Source organism: Aotus nancymaae, unplaced genomic scaffold (genome assembly GCF_030222135.1).
Source record: "Aotus nancymaae isolate 86718 unplaced genomic scaffold, 86718_ANA_hifiasm-v0.15.2.pri h1tg000064l_0, whole genome shotgun sequence".
NCBI lineage: Eukaryota > Metazoa > Chordata > Mammalia > Primates > Aotidae > Aotus > Aotus nancymaae.
This window is the reverse complement of record NW_026988478.1, coordinates 13,552,440-13,572,809: the sequence shown is the minus strand read 5'-3', so window position 1 is coordinate 13,572,809 and position 20,370 is coordinate 13,552,440. Positions and strand designations below refer to the sequence as shown.

The following is a 20,370-nucleotide window of genomic DNA, read 5'->3' as shown; positions in this document are numbered from 1 at the left end:
GATTAGGGGCATTCCCCCACCTTCCACTCTATACCTTGCCTCAGGGAGAGCCACTGTGACACACACAACACGACAGAGTAGCTCGACGCTCATCTCAGCCTAAAGTAATCCCATGAAGCTTACAACACAAGGGAGAGCATGCAAGAAATGTTGTTTTTCTTTATATTCAAATTCAAGCCCAATCTCCTTCTGCCAATCAACAGGACTTTCAATCTCAGTAATCACTAGGGCTTCCCTCTCCACATACAAAGTGTTGGGCAAAGGTGCTGGAGTTCTCACACAGAGCAAATATTAGAGGAGGCCGTGCTAGCTCTTGCCTCACTGGTCACTGACAAGCCAATCTGCTGAGTCTGTCAAATTAGGAATCTGTGCCAAGGATGATAAACCAGGGCCTATGGTCTCACTTCCCTAGCAATCCCATGGGGCCACTTTCTGGGTCTGTCTCCTCCCACGGCTCTGCCAAGGAGTGGAATGTTGGTCGCATACACCCTCCTTCATCCTATTCCTTCCTAGCTTTAGGCAATCTCTTTTCTTTACTGCTGTCTTTTCCCCCTTGACACCTATCACAATCATCTCAATGAATTTGGCTGGAGGTAACTAACCTGTGGCTGGCAGAAGTGTTTGGTTTGACTCATGCAAGGTTTTTTTGTTTGTTTGTTTTGTTTTGTGACAGTCTCACTCTATCACCCCGGCTGGAATGCAGTGATGTGATCTTGGCTCACTGCAACTCTGCTTCCCGGGTTCAAGCAATTCTCATGCTTCAGCCTCCTGAGTAGCTGTGACTACAGGTGTGTGCCAACACGCCCAGCTAATTTTTGTATTTGTCATAGAGACGGGGTTTTGCCTTGTTGGCCAGGCTGGTCTCATCTGGCCTCAAGTGATCTGCCTGCCTTGGCCTCACAAAGTGTTGGGATTATAGGCATGAGCCACTGTACCTGACCTGCTTTTTGTTTTTAAACTAAATTTCATTACCAGCACTTAAAAGTTGGATGAGTTCACATAAAAATCTATAATTCTATCTCCTTATGAAACTTAAAGTCTGTCTTTTATTGTATGGCAATGATCAGCTAGAGCAGAGCAGGGCTGCCCCTTGAGACAGCTGTGTGACCTACTTCTGCCCTCACCCTGCCAGCCCACTTTGCTACTTGACCACGTCTCACTGACAGGACTTTGGCATGCTCCATTGTGGTCTTTCAGAGAAGTCAGGGAGATGTTATGCATTGCAGACCTGTATGAAAATACCTCACATAACTCATAAATATGTATACCTACTATGTGCCCACAAAAATTAAAAGAAGCCAGGGAGAGAGGAGCTGTTTTGGGGATATCACCAGTAGAACATAAGTATAGGCCAAGGTGAGGGAATATAAAGGGTCCGGTTACCTTTGTAGAACCAATAAAAGGGAACAAATCTCAAAATAATCCCACAACAAATTATCCCTCCACACTAACAATAAATCTAGCTACCACATTTGGAGATTTCATCGTGGCCTAGGCCCCTCACAGAAGCAATCCCATTTGATTCTGACAAAAACCATGTGAGGAAAGGACTAACACCCTGTTTTATAGATGGAAAAACTGAGGTTCAGAGATAAGTGACTTGACCAAGTCACAAAGCTAATAAGTCATGGAACTTGAAATCCAGGGACATATGACTCTTTGATACTGGGTTATCCTGCCTCTCTTATTATGATAGATATTAGAGGCCCTTCTTCCAGGGATCAAAGACACCCAAATTAATTGCCAAGTTTAATTACAGTACATCCTGAATTGAAAGGGTTCTGTCTTCTTGACACTAAGTGATAAGGATAATCCTTAACACTTTCACTCTTATTCCTTTTTCTTAATGAGGAAATTTTAGAAGCATCTCTTGAAGTTGGGTCTGGCACCATGCTTTTACAAACTACAGTTATTTAACAGATGTGTTAATTTTATTAGTCTTTGGGAGTGATGCCTAAAATTTTATGAAGTGTGTGTGTGTATTTGTGTGTATACAGTGAAAGAGGTTGAGAAAGAGAAAGATAGCTCATAATTCCTCCTGTGGTGGTCCACGGAAGTGGTTGAAGAGAAAAAATATGGAGAAATACTACAAAGTAAAGTGTTTTTTCAAAAGATAAAATAGCTACAGCAAAGAAAGGCTTAAAATATGTCAAAATGCTTTGTTTTGTTCTTTTTTTGATAGAAAATTATGGAAATAGAAAGCCACCTAAAATGATTAGTTATTAGGTTGACAAACTAATGAATTCAGAATCAAGCTTTAATCAAACCTGTCAATTTCAGTCGGGCGCAGAGGCTTACGCCTGTAATCTCAGCAATGTGGGAGGCCAAGGCAAGCAAATCACTTGAGGTCAGGAGTTCGAGACCAGCCTGGCCAACATGGTGAAACCCCGTCTCTACTGAAAATACAAAAATTAGCTGGGAGTGGCTGTGTGTACCTGTAATCCTAGCTAGTCAGGAGGCTGAGGCAGGAGAGTCACTTGAACCAGGGAAACAGAGGTTTTAGTGAGCAGTGAGCTGAGATCACACCACTGCACTCCAGCCTGGGTGACAGAGTGAGACTCCATCTCAAAAAATAAATAAAATAAAATACCTGTCAGTTTAAATTTATAAGCTTATAATGTAATTAATCTCATATTGTCTTATAGATAAAAATTACATATGTTACTAGCATTTACCTACATATTTTGAAACAGTACTTTATAAACTTATAACAAGATTTTCCCTCATAAATCTAAGCTTAAATGTGATAATTTATACTAGAACTGAAGTTACTACTGTTTAATACCACATATGAAAGGAAATTAGATTATGGAATAACAGATATAGATGATGATAGGATTATAATTCCATTTTTAGATGAGGAATTTCATATCATTAATTTTGTACATTCTGTTAAAGAAGGCATCAGGCCAACTAAATTGGTGACTTTTCAGTAGCTGTGCTGAAGTGATTTTAAAAGTAATAATGCTTTTCAGGAGGGGAATCCAAATAAAGGAAATCATGTAAACTTTACTTTGTGAAAGAAGTTTCTTTGCCAATGTTAATAATTTGTCAGATTTTTTATGACCTGAAACTATTCTATGGCATACAGTAATGGTTTATAATATAGGTTTTAAGCCCTGCTGGATATCCTAAAGCAAAACAACAGGTATGCTGATGGACAGTTCCTGGCTCTTTACAGCTACTACTTAAGGTCTAAGATTGTTCATATAAAATTAAGTGGCATTTACTACATTTAAGTCCTGCCCTAAAGCACCATGCATACTATCATTTTATAGCTGAAACTGAGGATCAAAGAGGTAAAGTGATTTGCCTAAGGTCACCTGGCATGCAAATAGCAGAGGTAGGTCCCAAACCCTGATCTTCTGGGGTACTCTCTCCATTGAGTTACTTGGGTCTCTCTTTGTCCGTAATGCAAAGCACTGTCTTGCACCACTGATAACATTATACTTTGCTTGTTGTTAACTTGTTTCCTAATCTTTAAGCGTTGTCAATGTGTACATATTTATTAGACCTCTCAACAGAGGATATGTTAAACCACAACATTGGTATTATACCAACATAATTTAGATTGTGGCAAACTCTATAGACACGACCAGTTTCTTCAATAAAGAATTTCAAGGAAAAAAAAAAAAGTAGGTTGGGGTACTTGTGTTAGTCTGTTTTCATACTGTTATAAAGAACTGCCCAAGACTGGGTAATTTAAAAGGGAAAGAGGTTGGCTCACGCCTGTAATCCCAGCACTTTGAGAGGCCGAGGGGGGCGGATCATGAGATCAAGAGATCAAGACCATCCTGGCCAACGTGGTGAAACCCCGTCTCTACTAAAATACAAAAATTAGCTGGGCATGGTGGCTCATACCTGTAGTCCCAGCTACTCCAGAGACTGAGGCAGGAGAATTGCTTGAACCCAGGAGGCATAGGTTGCAGTGAGCCGAGATTGCAGCCACTGCACAGCCTGGCGCCTGGTGACAGAGCAAGACTCTGTCTCAAAAAAATAAATAAATAAAAAATTAAAAGGAAAGAGGTTTAATTGGCTCACAGTTCAGCATGGCTGGGGAGGCCTCAGAAAACTTACAGTCATGGCAAAGGCAAAGGGGGAGTTAGATACCTTTTCCACAAGGCAGCAGGAAGGAGAAGAGTGAGTGAGTAAAGGGGGAAAAGCCCTTATTAAATCATCAGATCTCCTGAGAACTCACATACTATCAGGAGAACAGTATGGGGGAAAACCACCCCCATAATTCAGTTACCTCCACCTGGTCTCTCCCTTGACACATGGGAATTGTGGGGATTACAATTCAAGATGTGAGATTTGGGTGGAGGCACAAAGCCTAACCATATACATTAAAAAAGACAAGAGACATACCAACCATTGTATTTTGGAACTTGTTTGGATCCTGATTTGAAAAAACCAACTGAAAAAAACTATTAAATAGACAATCAGAGAAATTTGAACAGTGTATATTTAATGGTATTAAGAAATTATTATCAATTATTAGGTCTAATAAAGGGATTGTGATTAAATATTTAATTTTTTAAGATTCTTTAAAAAGTCTTTATCTGTTTTTTTGCTTTTTTTTTTTTTTGAGACTGAGTCTCTGTCGCCCAGGCTGGAGTGCAGTGGCATGATCTTGGCTCACTGCAACCTCTGCTTTTGGGTTGAAGCGATTCTCGTGCCTCAGTCTCCTTGTGCTTCAGCCTCCCAAGTAGCTGGGATTTCAGGCTTGCGCTACCATGCCTCGATAATTTTTGTAATTTTAGTAGCGTCGGAGTTTCACCATGTTGGCCAGGCTGGTCTCAAACTTCTGACTCAAGTGATCCGCCCACCTCAGCTGGCCTCCCAAAGTGCTGGGATTACAGGCGTGATCCATCACGCCGGGCCAAAAAGTGTTCATCTTTTAGAAGTACATATCCAAAGAGATGAATCGATGTGATGTTGGGGATTTCCTTCAAAATAAACAGCAGATGAAGATGATTGGTCTTAAGTGGAAATTGTTGCCGCTGGGGTATATCATTCTGCTTTCTTTAAAGTGTGTTTGACATCTTCCACAAAATAATGCATTGTTCAATGATGAATCCAAAGGAGGTCATTTCTTTGATTTTATATTGAATAGTGGTTCCTTTTAGGAAAGCCACTGATGGGACCTGAAAGGACTTTAGAAATAATTAGTCCAATCTCCACATATTCCTCCTTTTCTTTTGGGCAGAAAGCAAAGACAGAAGAAAGAAGGAAGAAAAAAGAAGAAACAGAAGAAGAAGAAGAATAAAACAACAACAGTGATAATGTATTATTTGCTCTGAAAATAATTTCTAAATTTGCAAAACAAGGAAGCAATAGAAGCCAGAACTTGTTTGTCCACGACGACTGTATGTCCTCTACCTAGTACTATCTCTACAGCTTTATTTTTTTTCTATCTACTATGATGATTTACTTTTTTTTCTGAAGCAGAATTATTTCCAAACTTAATAGTGTTCACAATCGCTCCAACCAATTTGGTTATTTAGGTTTCGAGCTAGATAACCTCCAAAAGAACTTTGTGTTTGACTTGAACATACGCTTACTGCAATTTGAGAAGTATTTAGGAGGCCGTTCCCTTTACGAGTATTGAACCATTCCTTAGATCTGAATTTGGGAGACGTTAAGGGGAAAAGGTCGGCAGACAGTATCTCAATGCCTTATTTTTGGTTTCGATTTTGCTAATTACTTTGTGATCTGGGGGCGGAAGAACCTATACCTTTATAGTTCCTTGCCCACGTGACAGTGTTTCTGTTTTCGGGGAATTTCTAAGGTACTGGAAATTCTCGGAGAGTTTACGTCAGCTCCAGCAAGTACAGTAATTACCGTATTGACGCTACTTGTTTTCAAAGGTTGGTAATTAGAGGTGCCGCGTGAGCACGATTTAGGGACTTTAGAGTTTAGATTTAAGTCATTATTTTTCTGTGATTTAATTTTTAAGCAGTGTTGACATTGGGTACCTCAACTAAGCTGGGTTTTTTTGTTTTCTTAATTCCCGCGAATCTAACTCTCAGATTGTGGCTGAGGCATAAAGCAGGTAATACGCTACACTCACGCTACTTGAAGTCTACGCAGCTTCAGGAAGAGTTTACAGCAGTAGTGTGCGCCTGCGCAACTGGGCCCATACCCAGTCGCCCGTCTCTCCCAGTCCGGCTAGCAGAGGGCGCTGTGAGGTAATGAACGCGTCCTCCTTAGGGCTCTGGAACAGAGCGTAAAAAGGCGGGAGGCGAAGCCTGCTAACGGGCGTTCTAGCCTTGACTGCTCTGTCTCTATCGCCCTTTGTCCTCCAACCTCCCCAGGGCGCTGGGCCTGTGGGCCTGGTTGCTAGGCGGAAGCTGGGCGCGGCTCCGGCCGCTGCTGCTGCCCCGGCGTTTGAAAAGCGGCTACTCAGGCGGCAAAAGGTCCTCGGGCGGCGGGCTCGTCTCTGCCTGCAGACTGGCAGGCCTGCAGAGCGGAGTTTTCCTTGAGTCGGGGCAGGGTTAGGGTCTGGGCTGGCGGCCCGGGGCAGAGGAACCAGGCGCGCTGCAGCTGTCGGCCGTGGGACCGGCCTGCGGAGCGGGATCCGGGTGTCAGGGACAGGGACCGGGGGGCGGGCAGTGGGGGTCCCGCCGGGGATCCCGGGTTACGCGCGACTCACCCGGACCTCACTTCCCCCAGCCGACCTCGCCCCCGGACCGCCCATCGCAACCATGGTCTCCAAATCCGACCAACTGCTCATCGTCGTGTCCATCCTAGAAGGTGAGCGGTCTGAGGCTTGCTTTTGCAACTGCTGCTTTCCGAGTTTTAAAAGATTAGCGTGCGACCGAGGCCTTGTTAACCTTAAGAACCCTGTCATCTGTGCTTTTGTGGTCCCCACAGACTTGTTCAAAGTTGTACGTAGTGAGGTCTGTTAGGCAATTGATTTAAAAATCTCTCCAGGGATATGAGAGCTATTAGGGATAAGTGATATTTAGCGTGACTAGCCGTAGCCCCAGAGAATCTAGAGAAAACGATTTTCATCAGAAGCAGCACGTCGATGGCTTTTATGTATGAGCTGAACGTGTTCCTGGGAGGCGCGTTCTGATCAGCGGTTCCCAATAATATCACTTGTAAGAGCTTTGACTTGAATACAGGTTTCTTGCAATTGCAGAAGTGTGGGCGGAGGCCGTTCTTTTTACACGTCTTGGTGGAGGACTCAGGGGACTACAGTCCTTAAGAGGGCATATTATACATTCCTTAAAAAGTGTGTTTTGGATGAATGACATTTGTTTATTGGGAACTTGTTGAGTGTCAAGACACTGTTTTAAGAATTAAACAGTCCTGGTTCTAAAAAGCTAAGGATTTAGCAAGGAGAATGTGTCAGCAAATAATTCATCAGGATGTGGAAGACCTGATGAAAGACCACCTCTGTGGGGAAGGTTCACCAGAGGAGGTGACATTTTTGGGGGTCCTACAGATGATTATGAATTTGTTGGGTGAAAAAAGAAAGGGCATTCCAGGCAAAGGGAAGAGCAGAGAGCACTTAAGGTATGGAAAAAGCAAGACACGTTTTGCCTTGCTTAATTAAATTCATTCAGTAAATGTTGCTTAAATTCAGTGTGGTTGGAGAACAGATGTGCAAGAAAGCGGAGGGCATAGGAGATAGCAGGTGAATTGAGGACAGTTTACAAATATGTTAAGAAGGAGTCATCTGGAGCCAGAAGGACTGGCTGCATTTTTCCCCCATGGGAGAGTATTTTGTAAAGGCCTGGCAGTGTGTGAGGGGTGAGAGTGAAGGAAACATTGTAAACCTAATTTTTGAATTTTGAAACTGACTGACCAGAAGCCCTAAAGAGTTGGAGCACTATTAACTGTTAGATTACTTATTGTTTAAAAACATGGGACTGAAATAACCTTAAAATTTGGTTAACAACAGTTTTTAGACTTAAAACTGACCATGCTATGAGAAAACAAATGTCTCATTTCCCTCCAAGGATGTAGAGGTCTGCCCACTTAGGGAGGTCACAGGACACACTATGTTGGGGTATATTTACAATATGTAATATGGACTGTAAATATAGGTTTGAGGGTAGGGTGGGCAGGATGGCTGAAGTTCTTTGGGTAATAAGCTTTAGATATGTGACAATAGAATTCTAGGCGATTGGACACCCCAGGCCAGTCTTACAACCCAGGACATATATGAATTCATATGGGGAAGCTAGTTTTAGAGCAGCAGAAAATGAGGTGATGAGAGAGGCCTCTGTTAGTGCTAATTGGGAGAGCTGTGCGATGTGTGTTAATACTCCTAATACAGAGTTTCAATGAGAGCCTCAGGCTTAAACTCACAAGGTTAGCAGTCAAGGTCTTTCTGACCAGCTTAATTCCCAACCAAGTAGCTTGTGCCAGGGTGATTGGTGGGTGGAACATTGAAAAGATCAGCTAGATGACCAGGGTAGAGGAAGGTGAGTATTTAGAAATATCATGGTGAGAAATGAGCTTGTACAACTAAACCGAAAAGGCCTTGGAGGATCTTGAAAGCCAGTTTAGAATTAATATTCTAAGAATAGGTTGGCAGCATATATTCCAGAATAGGAGAATGCTTTTCTCGAGTTCAGTTTAGTAGCAGTGTGCAGGAAAGAGAACCTGGAGTCAAGGATGTCAGTTAGGTTGTTATGACAAACATACCCAAAACAAGCATGTGGTCCTCCCTCCAAACTATTCTTCTCTTTTGTTTGTATTGTATTTCCATTCATCATTTCATCATAACCATGCTGTTGCCTCAAGCCAAGAACCTAGGAGTCATCCTCAGCCTGGATTCATTCTCCATTTCTAACTTCCAAATGGTCACCAAGTATAATTGATTTTATTTTCTGAATAATCATAGATACTGCATACAAGTTTTTAAATAAACGAGTTTTCATCGTGAGTGCCTTGGTTTGGGGCCCTCATTATCCACCTAATTTATTGTAACAATCTTTTCAGTAGTCTGATTCTTAAATGTTTTGTTCCTTTCCAGAAATATCTAGACTGCCTCCATTACTAACTGGGGATAATCTTTCTGAAATGCAAATCTGATTTTCTTAGAGTCCTTCAGTGTCCTAAAGGGTAATGTCTGTATTTCTTAGAATGGCATACATGGCCCTTTGTGATAGACCTAGTTGCCTACGTTTTTAGTCTCTTCTCCCCTCATGTATTCTTCCCAGCCCTTCAGCTATATTGAAATACTTGCAATTTCTTGACTACACTTTTAGACATGCCCTTTATTCAAAAGAAAATGGTTAAGCTTTTACCATGAACAAAATTTGGGCTACGTACTAGATTCCAGGGATGAAAAAGACAGTTTCTGTTCTCACTGTATCATTGTCCACAGCAAGGCGGGCACCTGTTTGTTCCACTTCACATCCTCTGTTCTCAAGCTTGTTGGAAGCTGTTAGTTATAATAATATGGAAAATGTAGGTTATTTGACATATATGACATTCATTTGGGGAAGCTAGGTATCTTTTGGAGCCCCAGAAAATGAGGTCCTGAGAGGGAGAGCGATGCGATGTGTATTAATACTCCTAATACAGAGTTTCAATGAAAGCCTCAGACTTAAACTCATAAGGTTAGCACTCAGGGTCTTTCTGACCAGCTTAATTCCTAAGTAAGTAGCTTGTGCCAAGGGTGAGTAACAGCAGGGATTTGTTTACTTAATCAGTGGATAAAATGCCCTTCACTAAGATCCACCTTACCAGATTTATAAACAGGAGGACTAGTTGACTCAGTGCAAGATTCTTAGTGCTTCTTCGTTGATGTTGTTTATCCTCCTGTTTTCAGTTTTTTTTGGTTTGTTTCTCTTAACTAGACCCTCAGTTTTTTGAGGGCAGGTATTCTGTTTGGCTCATTTTGCATCCTACCATTTGATATAATACCTAACTCTGATTATGTCGTCAATAAACATTGAACAAATGGGGTTTGGCAGTACAAATGAAAAGTGACGTGTAGAAAGAATATTTGAATATTTCTTGGTAGTGTACAACATTGTCCTTGGGAATAGAATGAAGGAATCCATGTGCCTATTTTTCTTTAGCTAATTTGGAAAGTATTCTTAACTGAGTTAACAGAAAAATTAAGATGCAGGCAAGTTTGTTTTTACTAATTTATTTCCCAGCTCTTCAGATAACTGCTCTCTATTAAATACTGCCATAGTAATACCTAAAATTTGTGTAATCACATACTTTAATTCCAGATGTTGTTGAGATCATTCCTACTCAAAGTGTGAACCAAGGACAGCAGCATTCACACCACCTGTGATCTTGTTAGAAATGTGGACTCTTAGGCCCACCCTAAATCTGCTGAGTGACAATCTACATTTTAATAAGATCCCTAGGTGATTCATGTGCACACTAATGTTTGAGAAGCACAATTTATAAACTATAGCTTTCCGTTTGATTCATGTTTCTTATGAATTATGAAAGTGGGGGCATATATGAGCCTGCGTTAGTGAGGTAGCTTATGGAATGCATGTCAACTGTGCTTAACAGATACCAGTTTTAAAAAACACATGCTAGGCTGGGTGTGTTGGCGCATGCCTGTAATCCCAGCACTTTGGGAGGCCGAGGTGGGTAGATCACCTGAGGTCAGGAGTTCCAGCATGGTGAAATCCCATCTCTATTAAAAATACAAAAATTAGCTGGGTGTGGTGGCGTGGGCCTGTAATCCCAGCTACTAGGGAGGCCGAGGTGGGAGAATCGCATGAAGCTGGGAGGTGGAGGTTGCAGTGAGCCCAGATCGCGCCACTGCCTCCAGCCTGGGCGACAGAATAATGCTCCATCTCAAAAAACACCAAACAAACCAAAAGACACATGCTAAATGATCCTGTTTGATTTTTGTACACTTTTGATTAATCTGTATAGTCTTGTTTCTCCAGGTCGCCATTTTCCCAAACGTCCAAAGCACATGCTTGTAGTGGAAGCAAAGTTTGATGGAGAACAGTTGGCTACTGATCCTGTGGACCACACTGACCAGCCAGAATTTGCTACTGAGTTAGCCTGGGAAATTGACAGGAAAGCACTTCATCAGCACAGGTGATTATCATTTTCATTTTATAGTAACTTCTTGATTGGTTTCTTATTTTTCAGGCTGTTATAAATGAATACAGGTTGAATATCCCTTATCTAAAATATTTGGGACCACAAGTGTTTCAGATTTTAGAATATCTGCATATACAAAATAAGATAGCCTGGGGATGGGACCCAAGTCTAAACATGAAATTTATTTGTTTTACATTATACTCATAGTCTAAAGGTAGTTTTATATAATATTTTAAAATTTTTCATGAAATGAAGTATGTGTTAAATGCTTGTGTGTGGAATTTTCCGTCTGTGGCATCATGTCAGCATTCAACATTTTAGAATTTGGAGCATTTCAAATTAGGAATGTTCAACTTATAATTTTATATCTCACATTATAGTAATAATTATAATTATTGAGTTTTTTTTAATGTGACAGGAAATTTTTAAAGTACTTTGCAATAATAACAGTTACATACCGGAACAACACTATGAAGTTGGTATTTTTATTCCCCCGTATTACAGATGAGGAAACCAAGGCCTGAGATACTAAGCATTAATAACTTGCTTTAAGTCTGTTAGCTTGGCAGTGGTAGAGCCCAGCCAGTCCAGCTCCAGAGCCTAAGCTTTTCTACTACACTTACACTGAGCTGTTTGGGTTTTTTTTTCCCTCAAGTGCGAGACAGTAGATAGTCTAGAGATACCTTGATGATACCTATTCAGTATTAAATATGGTTGGAATTCATCGTAATTTCTGTTAATTTACTGATTGTATATTTACCTGGCTTGCCTACTGTATACAGAGGGGTATCTAGTGAAAAGTTATGAAAATAATTATATCAGGGATTTTTCTAATTAATTTGATTTTAAACAAAAACACTTTATTAGTATATAAAATAGACTAAAGTTATATATATTTTGTGGCCTCTATGACTAGAAACAGGCAACAACAATAAAAGCAATACTCTGATTTATTAAAGGATTGAAAATATATTTTCTTCAGGGAAACATGTTACCACTTTAATACTTGCTTGTTCTCACTACTAGACTAAATCTAAATGGAAAGTTAAAAATGGAAAACAAGGAAAAATCTATTTGCTTCTATTGCTAGATTAGTCCATGGGTTTATTTGAAGAAGTATTGCATTCTTAGAGAATATCAATGTTGGATTTCCTTTCAGTGGTGTCTGAAATGGAGTCCTGCTGTAAGCTGTTAGGGCTTCCATTGTGTTAGTGCCACGTTAGCACCACTCTTGATTGTTGTAGGGTGAGAAAATACAGATAAATCGAGTTTCTAAGTGATGATTTTGTGCTAAGTGCAGTTCTGTAATCCACTAGTTAAAAGCACTGGCAAAATCTATTCAGCTTAATGCATGAGGCAGTTTAGGGGTTTCCAGCTAAAACAGAACTTATGCTATGCAAGCCAGTATCGTGCTTACAGAACATGGTCATATGTTGTATTATTTAATTTTTAATAATTTATCTTATATTTAATTTCTGTTTGTTTTGTAGCTACAAAAGAGCTGTAAGCATGTATGTATATTTGTAATTCGATGTTTGTTACAGTATAAAATAAAATAGGTCCTGAAAGTTCATGGTAATTTTTTACTTTTAGAAAGTTTTATACATTACAGAAGCTTGAGAAACATTGACCTATATGATGGCTTCTTAGATGAAAGAATGTAAAAGATTTTTATATGTTTTGTATGTTATTTAGTTGATGTAGAGGTTTGTCGATATAATTAATAGTTCTTGCCTGTTGAGTTTTTTAGATGACATAAAATATAGTTTATCTAACAGAATTAAGTATCTTGATAATGGACGATATTTTCAAGGTTAATAGAAAGTTTAATTATTAAGCAAAAGCCATTTTATTTATCACATGTTTTGTTACAGGCTACAGCGTACTCCTATCAAACTCCAGTGTTTTGCCTTGGATTCTATAACATCAGCCAAGGAAACCATAGGTTACATCATTCTGGATTTAAGAACTGCTCAAGAAACAAAGCAGGTATTGCCCTTTTGATGTTTTGCTAGTGATTATGTTAGTTGATTATTTTCAGTAGATATCAGATTGATGAAAAGGACATGAATACTGATCAATCATGGGCTTGAGCCAATATGGCAGTTCATTTTTTTTTGTTTTTGAGACAGTCTCGCTGTCACCCAGGCTGGAGTGCAGTAGCGCGATCTTGGCTCACTGCAACCTTCACTTACTGGGTTCAAGCAATTCTCCCTGCCTCAGCCTCCTGAGTACCTGGGATTATGGGCACTCACCACCATGCCTGGGTGGTTTTTGTATTTTTAGTAGGGATGGGGTTTTGTCATGTTGGCCAGGATGGTTTCAAACTCCTGACCTCAGGTGATTTGCCCACCTTGGCCTCCCAAAGTGCTGCGATTACAGGCGTGAGCCACTGTACCCAGCCAATATAGCAGTTCTTATGTTTCAGTTTATTAATTTGATTTAGAAAATCTCAACATTTTAATCATTTCCTTGACCAAGAACTGTCTTTTTCAAAAAAAATCTCTAAACTTACTTGTATCCAAGTTGCTATTACTTGGAGCTTAACATGCCTAACCCCTGAGCTTTCCTTTTAAAGGTGGTCAGTCCTCTTCCAGTGTTCCTTGCTTTAGTGAATTGTCACCATTCTCCTTTCAGCTACACAAGTTAGAAATACAGAAGTCTTCCTTAACATTTTTCCTTTTCCTTCCTCCATGACCACTTGTTCCACTTGTTTTTTTTCCCTCCTGATCGATATGCTATTCTGGTTTTCACTGCTGCCATTCCAGCCCCAGCCGCTATTATTTCTTACCTTGGCTATCGTAATAGCTTCTTACTGGTTTCCCTGCTTCCTGCTCCTTGCATAGCCGTCAGAGCAAGTGAACTTACCGAAACACACTTGATGTTATCTAACGAGTACCTCTCTGCCCCTGTACTCTCAAAGAAAAGAACTCAGAATCCTGATTCCTGTAATAGCGACTTTTATTATTTAACACGCTGCTGCTTAGGCTTTTTAAGTGTCCTCTGACCCTTTTGTATGTGACTGACTTTAGAAGTCTCCCTTGCAGTTTTTCTGAATGTCTTGGGTCATAATTTTCTTACGGAAAAAAAGGAAAAAAAATTAAAACAGTATCTTTTATTTTAAACTTTATTCTCAATTTGAATCTTAAATTGGGATTCTGTGAAGAAAAATTTATCTCTTACTAACATTTTTGCTGCTGGTAGCATTGATCAGTCAGCCTAGCCCAAAGTTGGAATAATTTAAAAGGAACTGACATTTTAAAATGCTTAAAAAGAGGACTTGTTTTACCCCCATCCTTGGTACTCGTTACCTCTCTGCCCCTAGATCTTATCCTGAAAAGGTTTTTCCTTCTTTAGTTTTCCCTTTGATAGGGCCCTGATGTTTCTCTTAACCACCTTCTCTCTTACAATGTGCAAGTGTCTGGAAGACACTCCTGCAGTCAGTTTAGTTGCAAAGAAGGTAAATCCTTTTAAGAGGATGGTATCTGAAGGATGAGATCATGTCTGTAAATACTCTTGCCATTCTTTGTCCCCTTGTTTAGTGCTTTAGGACAGTTTGTCAACATATTTGTAATCAAAGTTAGGGAGAAATGGCTCGGTTATTTAAACCAAACGCTGTATTGCCTATTCTCTCCTGTTTGCCAGCATAAATATTTGAAATTGGATAGTACAATATTTGAAGTTCAAAATAAATTGATTTTCTGTAAATAAATATAAACACACAAAAAAATCCAGATTTATTTTTCTCAGTTATATAACAAAGAAAGTCATAAATTCTCTGAGTAGCTGGAAATCTCTCTTTCAGGCTTATATTGAAAATTATAACATATTTGTCATCAGAAATACCACAACCAACTATATTATGCATTTTTATGTTTAAAAATTAGGTTGATTTTTATTTAAATCTATGGCCTACCTGATTCTATTTTACTTACCAAACCTGACTTGAATATAAAATAGCAGCATAAGCACCATTTCTTACGTCTTTATACAACAAAGACAATATAAGCACCATCTACAATATCTTTATATAACAAATTATCAGAGTACAAAATGCTGTTTCCATGTATTGAAATGGTGTTCCCACTGACAGTGGTTCCTGCACAGACAATACATATACCATGATATTTTTCAGGTTGTCTTGAATACTAGAATTTCTGAGGTTGCTCTAGTGAGGATATTCAAACAATTTAGGATGCTTCATTCTGTAAGAAGGCTTTTGTTTCAATATCAGTGAAGTACCTGGGGTTCGTAATCCACCACTCCACCATTAGGCCTTGACTTTAGTATTTTGTTAATGCTTTTTGTTAACACTGATAAGATTTTCTTTTCTTTTTTCTTTCTTTTCTTTTCTTTTCTTTTTTTTTTTTTTTTTGAGACAGGGTCTCACTCCTGTTGCTGAGGCTGGAGTACAGTGGTACCATCATGGCTCACTGCAGCTTCAATTTTTCAGGCTCAAGCAATCCTCCCATCTCAGCCTCCCAGGTAGCTGGGATTACAGGCATGCACCACCATGCCTGGCTAATTTTTAGTATTTTTAGTAGAGACAGATGGAGTTTTGCTATGTTGCCCAGGCTGGTCTTAAACTCCGGGACTCAAGTGATCTGCCTACCTTGGCCTTCCAAAGTGTTGGGCTTATAGTCATGAGCCATCCATCCAAGATTTTCCTTTGCTTATTGATATAAGCAGAATGAAGTAGATCTATGGCAGAAAGAAAAGGAAAAGGTATAACTTAAAAATGTGAGAAGATAGAGGTTGGAGAAGCAGAAAATTGGTATTTTTTTTGTTTAAGGGATGAAGTGAGATTGGGGGTATAAGGTGAAAGGTAGAAAAATACGTTTTCTTCCTTTTAATATTTTACCTCTTGAAGCATAAGAAGACAAGCAAAGAAAACAATCTAAACTTCTATGTAGTTTTTCCAGAGGGAAATTTAGTTGATGGCTTCCTAAGCAGTATTAATTCATTTTGAGAAAAATGTGAAAAAAAAAATTTATAGAGGATAAAGTACTGAAAAACTACAGGAAATTTATTTAGAATCATATAGCATTTCCCAATACATTTTCCCCCTATTAACTATTAGGTATTTTGTTATTTTGTTATTCTCTAGGCACCAAAATGGTACCAGTTGCTGAGTAATAAATACACCAAATTCAAGTCTGAAATACAGATAAGCATTGCTTTGGAAACAGATACAAAGGCACCAGTGGATAGCTTTAAAGCAAAGGGAGCTCCCCCTCGAGATGGAAAAGGTTTGTGCATCATCTCCAAAAACGTTCTCTGAGAAGTTCCGTCTTTGGACTAGAGCTTTAGGTAGAGGTAGTGTTATAGGGAGATATATGCAGGGTATAAACTGTGCATCCGACAAATATTATGACATTGTTACACATGCAGCCCTTGTTGCTCTTAGCTCTTGTTTACAAATCTTAGAAATAGGAAAAGTTTTTCCTTATTTGATATGTAATAGAACAAAGCATAACTTTGTATTGTTTTAAAAATTTGCTACTTAGGACAATTCTCTTCCCAGGATGAGTCCAGGAAAGCCCAAAATGGTCATGCTGCTATCTAGTTATTAACTCAACTGTAGTTTAACAAAACCTTTATGTCTTTTCTTTTTTAATTAATAAACTTTATTTTTTAGAGCAGTTTTAGTTCCACCATAAAATTGAGCAGAGAGTACTGAGAGTTCTCCTATATACTCCCCGTCCCCACGTACTTGCAGCCTCTCTTGCTGTCAACATGCCACAGCAGAGTGGTGATATTACAATGCATGAACATGTCATATCATTCATATCAGTGTCACCCGAGGTCCATACTTTACATTAGGGTTCCCTCTTGGTGGTGTACGTTCTATGGGTTTTGACAAATGTAAATAATTTGTATCCATTATTGTAGTATCATACAGAATCGTTTCACTACCTTAAAAATCATCTGTGCTCCACCTATTCATCCCTCCCTGCTCCCAGCCCCTTGGCAACTATTGATCTTTTTTACTATCTCCATAGTTTTGCCTTTTCCAGAATGTCATATAGTTGGAATAATATAGTATGTAGGCTTTTCCAGATTGGTTTCTTTCCCTTAGTCATAAGTGTATGTAAGATTACTTCATGTCTTTGCATGGCTTGATAGCTCATTTCTTTTGAGTGCTGAGTAATATTCAGTTGTCTGGATGTATCACAGCTTATTTTTCCACTCAGCTACTAAGGGACATCTTGGTTGCTTCTAACTTTTGGCAATTATGAATAAAGCTGCTGTAAACTGCTGTAAACATCTGTGTGCAGGTTTTTTTGTGGACAGAAGTTTTCAGTTCATTTGGGTAAATATCCAGGATTGCAATTGTTGGATCATCTGGTAAGAGTATGTTTAGTTCTGTAAGAAATATCCACACTATCTTCCAAAGTGGCTGTGCTATTTGGCATTCCCACCAGCAGTGAATGAGATTCTTGTTGCTCCATAGTCTTACCAGAATTTGGTGGTGGTAGTGTTTTGAATTTTGACCATTCTACTAGGTATATGATAGTACTGCTTTATTGTTTTAGTTTGCAATTCCTCAATGACATAGGATGTTGAGCATGTTTACATATGCTTACCTACCATCTGTATATCTTCTTTGAGGTGTCCGCTCAGGTCCTTGGCCCATTTTTTGATTGGGTTGTTCATTTTCTTACTGAATTTTAAGAGTTCTTTGAATATTTTGTATAATAGTCCTTTATCAGATATGTATTTTATTTTTTTATTATTATTTATTTTTTATTATTTTATTTTTTCCCAAAATGTGGCTTATCTTCTCATTCTCTTGACATTGTCTTTCCCAGAGCAGAAGTTTTACATTTTAATGAAGTCCAGCTTATCAGTTGTTTCATTCATGGATTGTGCCTTTGCAAGTGTATTTGAAAAATTGTTGTCACCACCCAAGGCCATCTAGGTTTCTCTTTTGTTATCATCCAGGACTTTTATAGTTTTGCAGTTTACATTTAGGTCTGTAATACATTCTGAGTTAATTTTTGGAAAGGTTGTAAGGTCTAGGTCTAGAGTTACTTTTTGCATGTAGATGTCCAGTAGTTCCAGCACCATTTGTTGAAAAGACTTTCTTTATTCCATTGCATTGCCTTTGCTCCTTTGTCAAGGATCATTTGACTGTACAATACTTATGTGGTTCTATTTCTGGTCTCTTTATTATGTTCCATTGATCTATTTGTCTGTTTGTCAGTGCAACACTGTCTTGACTACTGTAGCTTCAAGTAAGACTTGAAGTCACCCTCAGTCTCTGACTCTATTCTTTTTCTTCAATATTGAATTGGCTGTTCTGGTTCTTTTGCTTCTCCATATTAATTTAAGAATTAGTTTGTCAGTATCTACAAAATAATTTGCTGGGATTTTTATTGGGATTGTGTTGAATCCATAGATCAACACGTTGGGAAGAACTGACATCTTGACAATATTGAGTCTTCTATTGTGAACATGCATTATCTCCGTTTATTTAGTTATTCGATTTCTTTTATTGGAGTTTTATAATTTTCTTCATATAGATCTTACATATTTTGTTAAATTTATATCTAAGTACTTTATTTTTGGGAGTGTTCATGTAAATTTTATTTGTTCATTGCTGATATGTAAGAAAGCTGTTGACTTTTGTGTGTTAATCTTGTATCTTGTAACCTTGCTATAATCACTTGTGTGGTTGTGTTTGTTTTATTTTTTGAGAAAGGGTCTCATTCTGTCACCCAGGCTGGAGTGCAATGGCACGATCTCAGCTCTGCTCAACGTCCGCCTCCTAGGTTCAAATGTTCTCCTGCCTCAGCCTCTCAAGTAGCTGGGACTACAGGTGCACGCCACCATGCTCAGCTAATTTTTTGTATTTTAGTAGAGAAAGGCTTTCACTACGTTTGCCAGGCTGGTCTCAAACTACTGACCTCAGCTGATGCACCCGCCTTGGCCTCCCAAAGTGCTGGGATTACAGGCGTGAGCCACCACACCTGGCTTTTTCTTAAATTCTTTCTTTTTGTTGTTGATTCTTTCCACAGATTTTTTACATAATCATGTCCTCTGTGAACAAAGACAATTATATTTCTTCTTTCCTAATCTGTATACTTTTTATTTCCTTTTCTTTTGCATTAGTAAGTCTGTAAGTATGATGTTGAAAAGGAGTGGTGAGAAGGGACATCCTTGTCTTGTACCTGCTCTTGAATCCTTCAGGTTTTTCACCATTAAGTACAATGTTAGCTGTAGGTTTTTAAGTATTCTTTATTAACTTGAGGAGGTTTCCTTGTAATTCTGGTTTATTGAGAGTTTTTATCATTAATAGATAATGGATTTTGTCAAATACTTTTTCTGTATCTATTGATAAGATTATGTGATTTTTTGTCTTCATTAGGTTGTTGATGTGATAGACTACATTAATTGATTTTTGAATGTTGAACCAGCCTTATATACCTGGGATAAATCCCACTTGGTCATGGTGTATAATTTTTCGTCTTTTTAAAATCTTTTTATAGAGATGGGGTCTGCCCATGTTGCCCAGACTGGTCTTGAACTCCTGGGCTCAAGTGATCCTCCCACCTCAGCTTCCCAAAGTGCTGGAATTACAGGTGTGAGCCACAATGCCTGACCTGTAATTCTTTTTACACGCTGTTGGATTTGATTTGCTAACATTTTGTTGAAGATTTTTGGATTTGTTTTCATGAGAGATATTGATCTGTGTTTTTTGTTTGTTTTATTTTCTTTATTGTAATATCTTTGATTTTGGTATTAGGATGATGCTGGCCTCATAGAGTGAGTTAGGAAGTATTCTCTATGTTTCTATCTTCTGGAAGAGACTATAGAGAATTGGTGTAATTTCTTCCTTAAATGTTTGGTGAAATTCACCAGTGAACAACACATCTAGACCTGGAGTTTTCTGTTTGGGAAGGTTATTGATTATTGACTCAATTTCTCTAATAGATACAGGTCTATTCAGATTGTCTAATTCCTCTTGTGTGAGTTTTGGCATATTACATCTTTCAAGGAATTGGTCTGTTTCATCTAGATTACCAAATTTGTGGGCATAGACTTGTTCATAGTATTCCTTTATTATTTTAATATCCATAAGCTCTGTAGTGATCCCATCTTTCATTCTTGATATTGGTAATTAGTATCCTTTCTTTTTTCTTTTTTTATTATTGAGCCTGGCTAGAGGCTTATTGATTTTATTTATCTTTTCAGAGAACCAGCTTTTGATTTTGTTAATTTTTCTCTATTGATTTCCTGTCTTCAGTTTCATTGCTTTGCCCTAATTTTTATCATTCTCGTCTGCTTACTTTGGACCTACGTTGCTCTTCTTTTTCTGGT

The 20,370-nt window shown here is 38.8% G+C and overlaps 1 protein-coding gene across 3 annotated transcripts in view; it reads left to right on the top strand.

Moving 5' to 3' along the window:
• Positions 1-6,651: 6,651 nt before the first annotated feature.
• CEP120 (centrosomal protein 120) overlaps positions 6,652-20,370 on the top strand; it is a 77,870-nt gene continuing 64,151 nt past the window's right edge. The window contains exons 1-4 of one of the 3 annotated variants that reach the window (XR_010338722.1): positions 6,652-6,753; positions 10,884-11,040; positions 12,921-13,035; positions 16,154-16,295. Coding sequence is in view for 1 of the 3 variants with exons in the window: in XM_012448320.3 (XP_012303743.1) it covers positions 6,705-6,753; positions 10,884-11,040; positions 12,921-13,035; positions 16,154-16,295 (463 nt within the window). In the remaining 2 variants the exon portion in view is untranslated. Of the gene's footprint in view, positions 6,754-10,883; positions 11,041-12,920; positions 13,036-16,153; positions 16,296-20,370 lie in introns of those variants that run through there. The other 2 variants (XM_012448320.3, XM_064366222.1) reach the window with 2 other exon arrangements.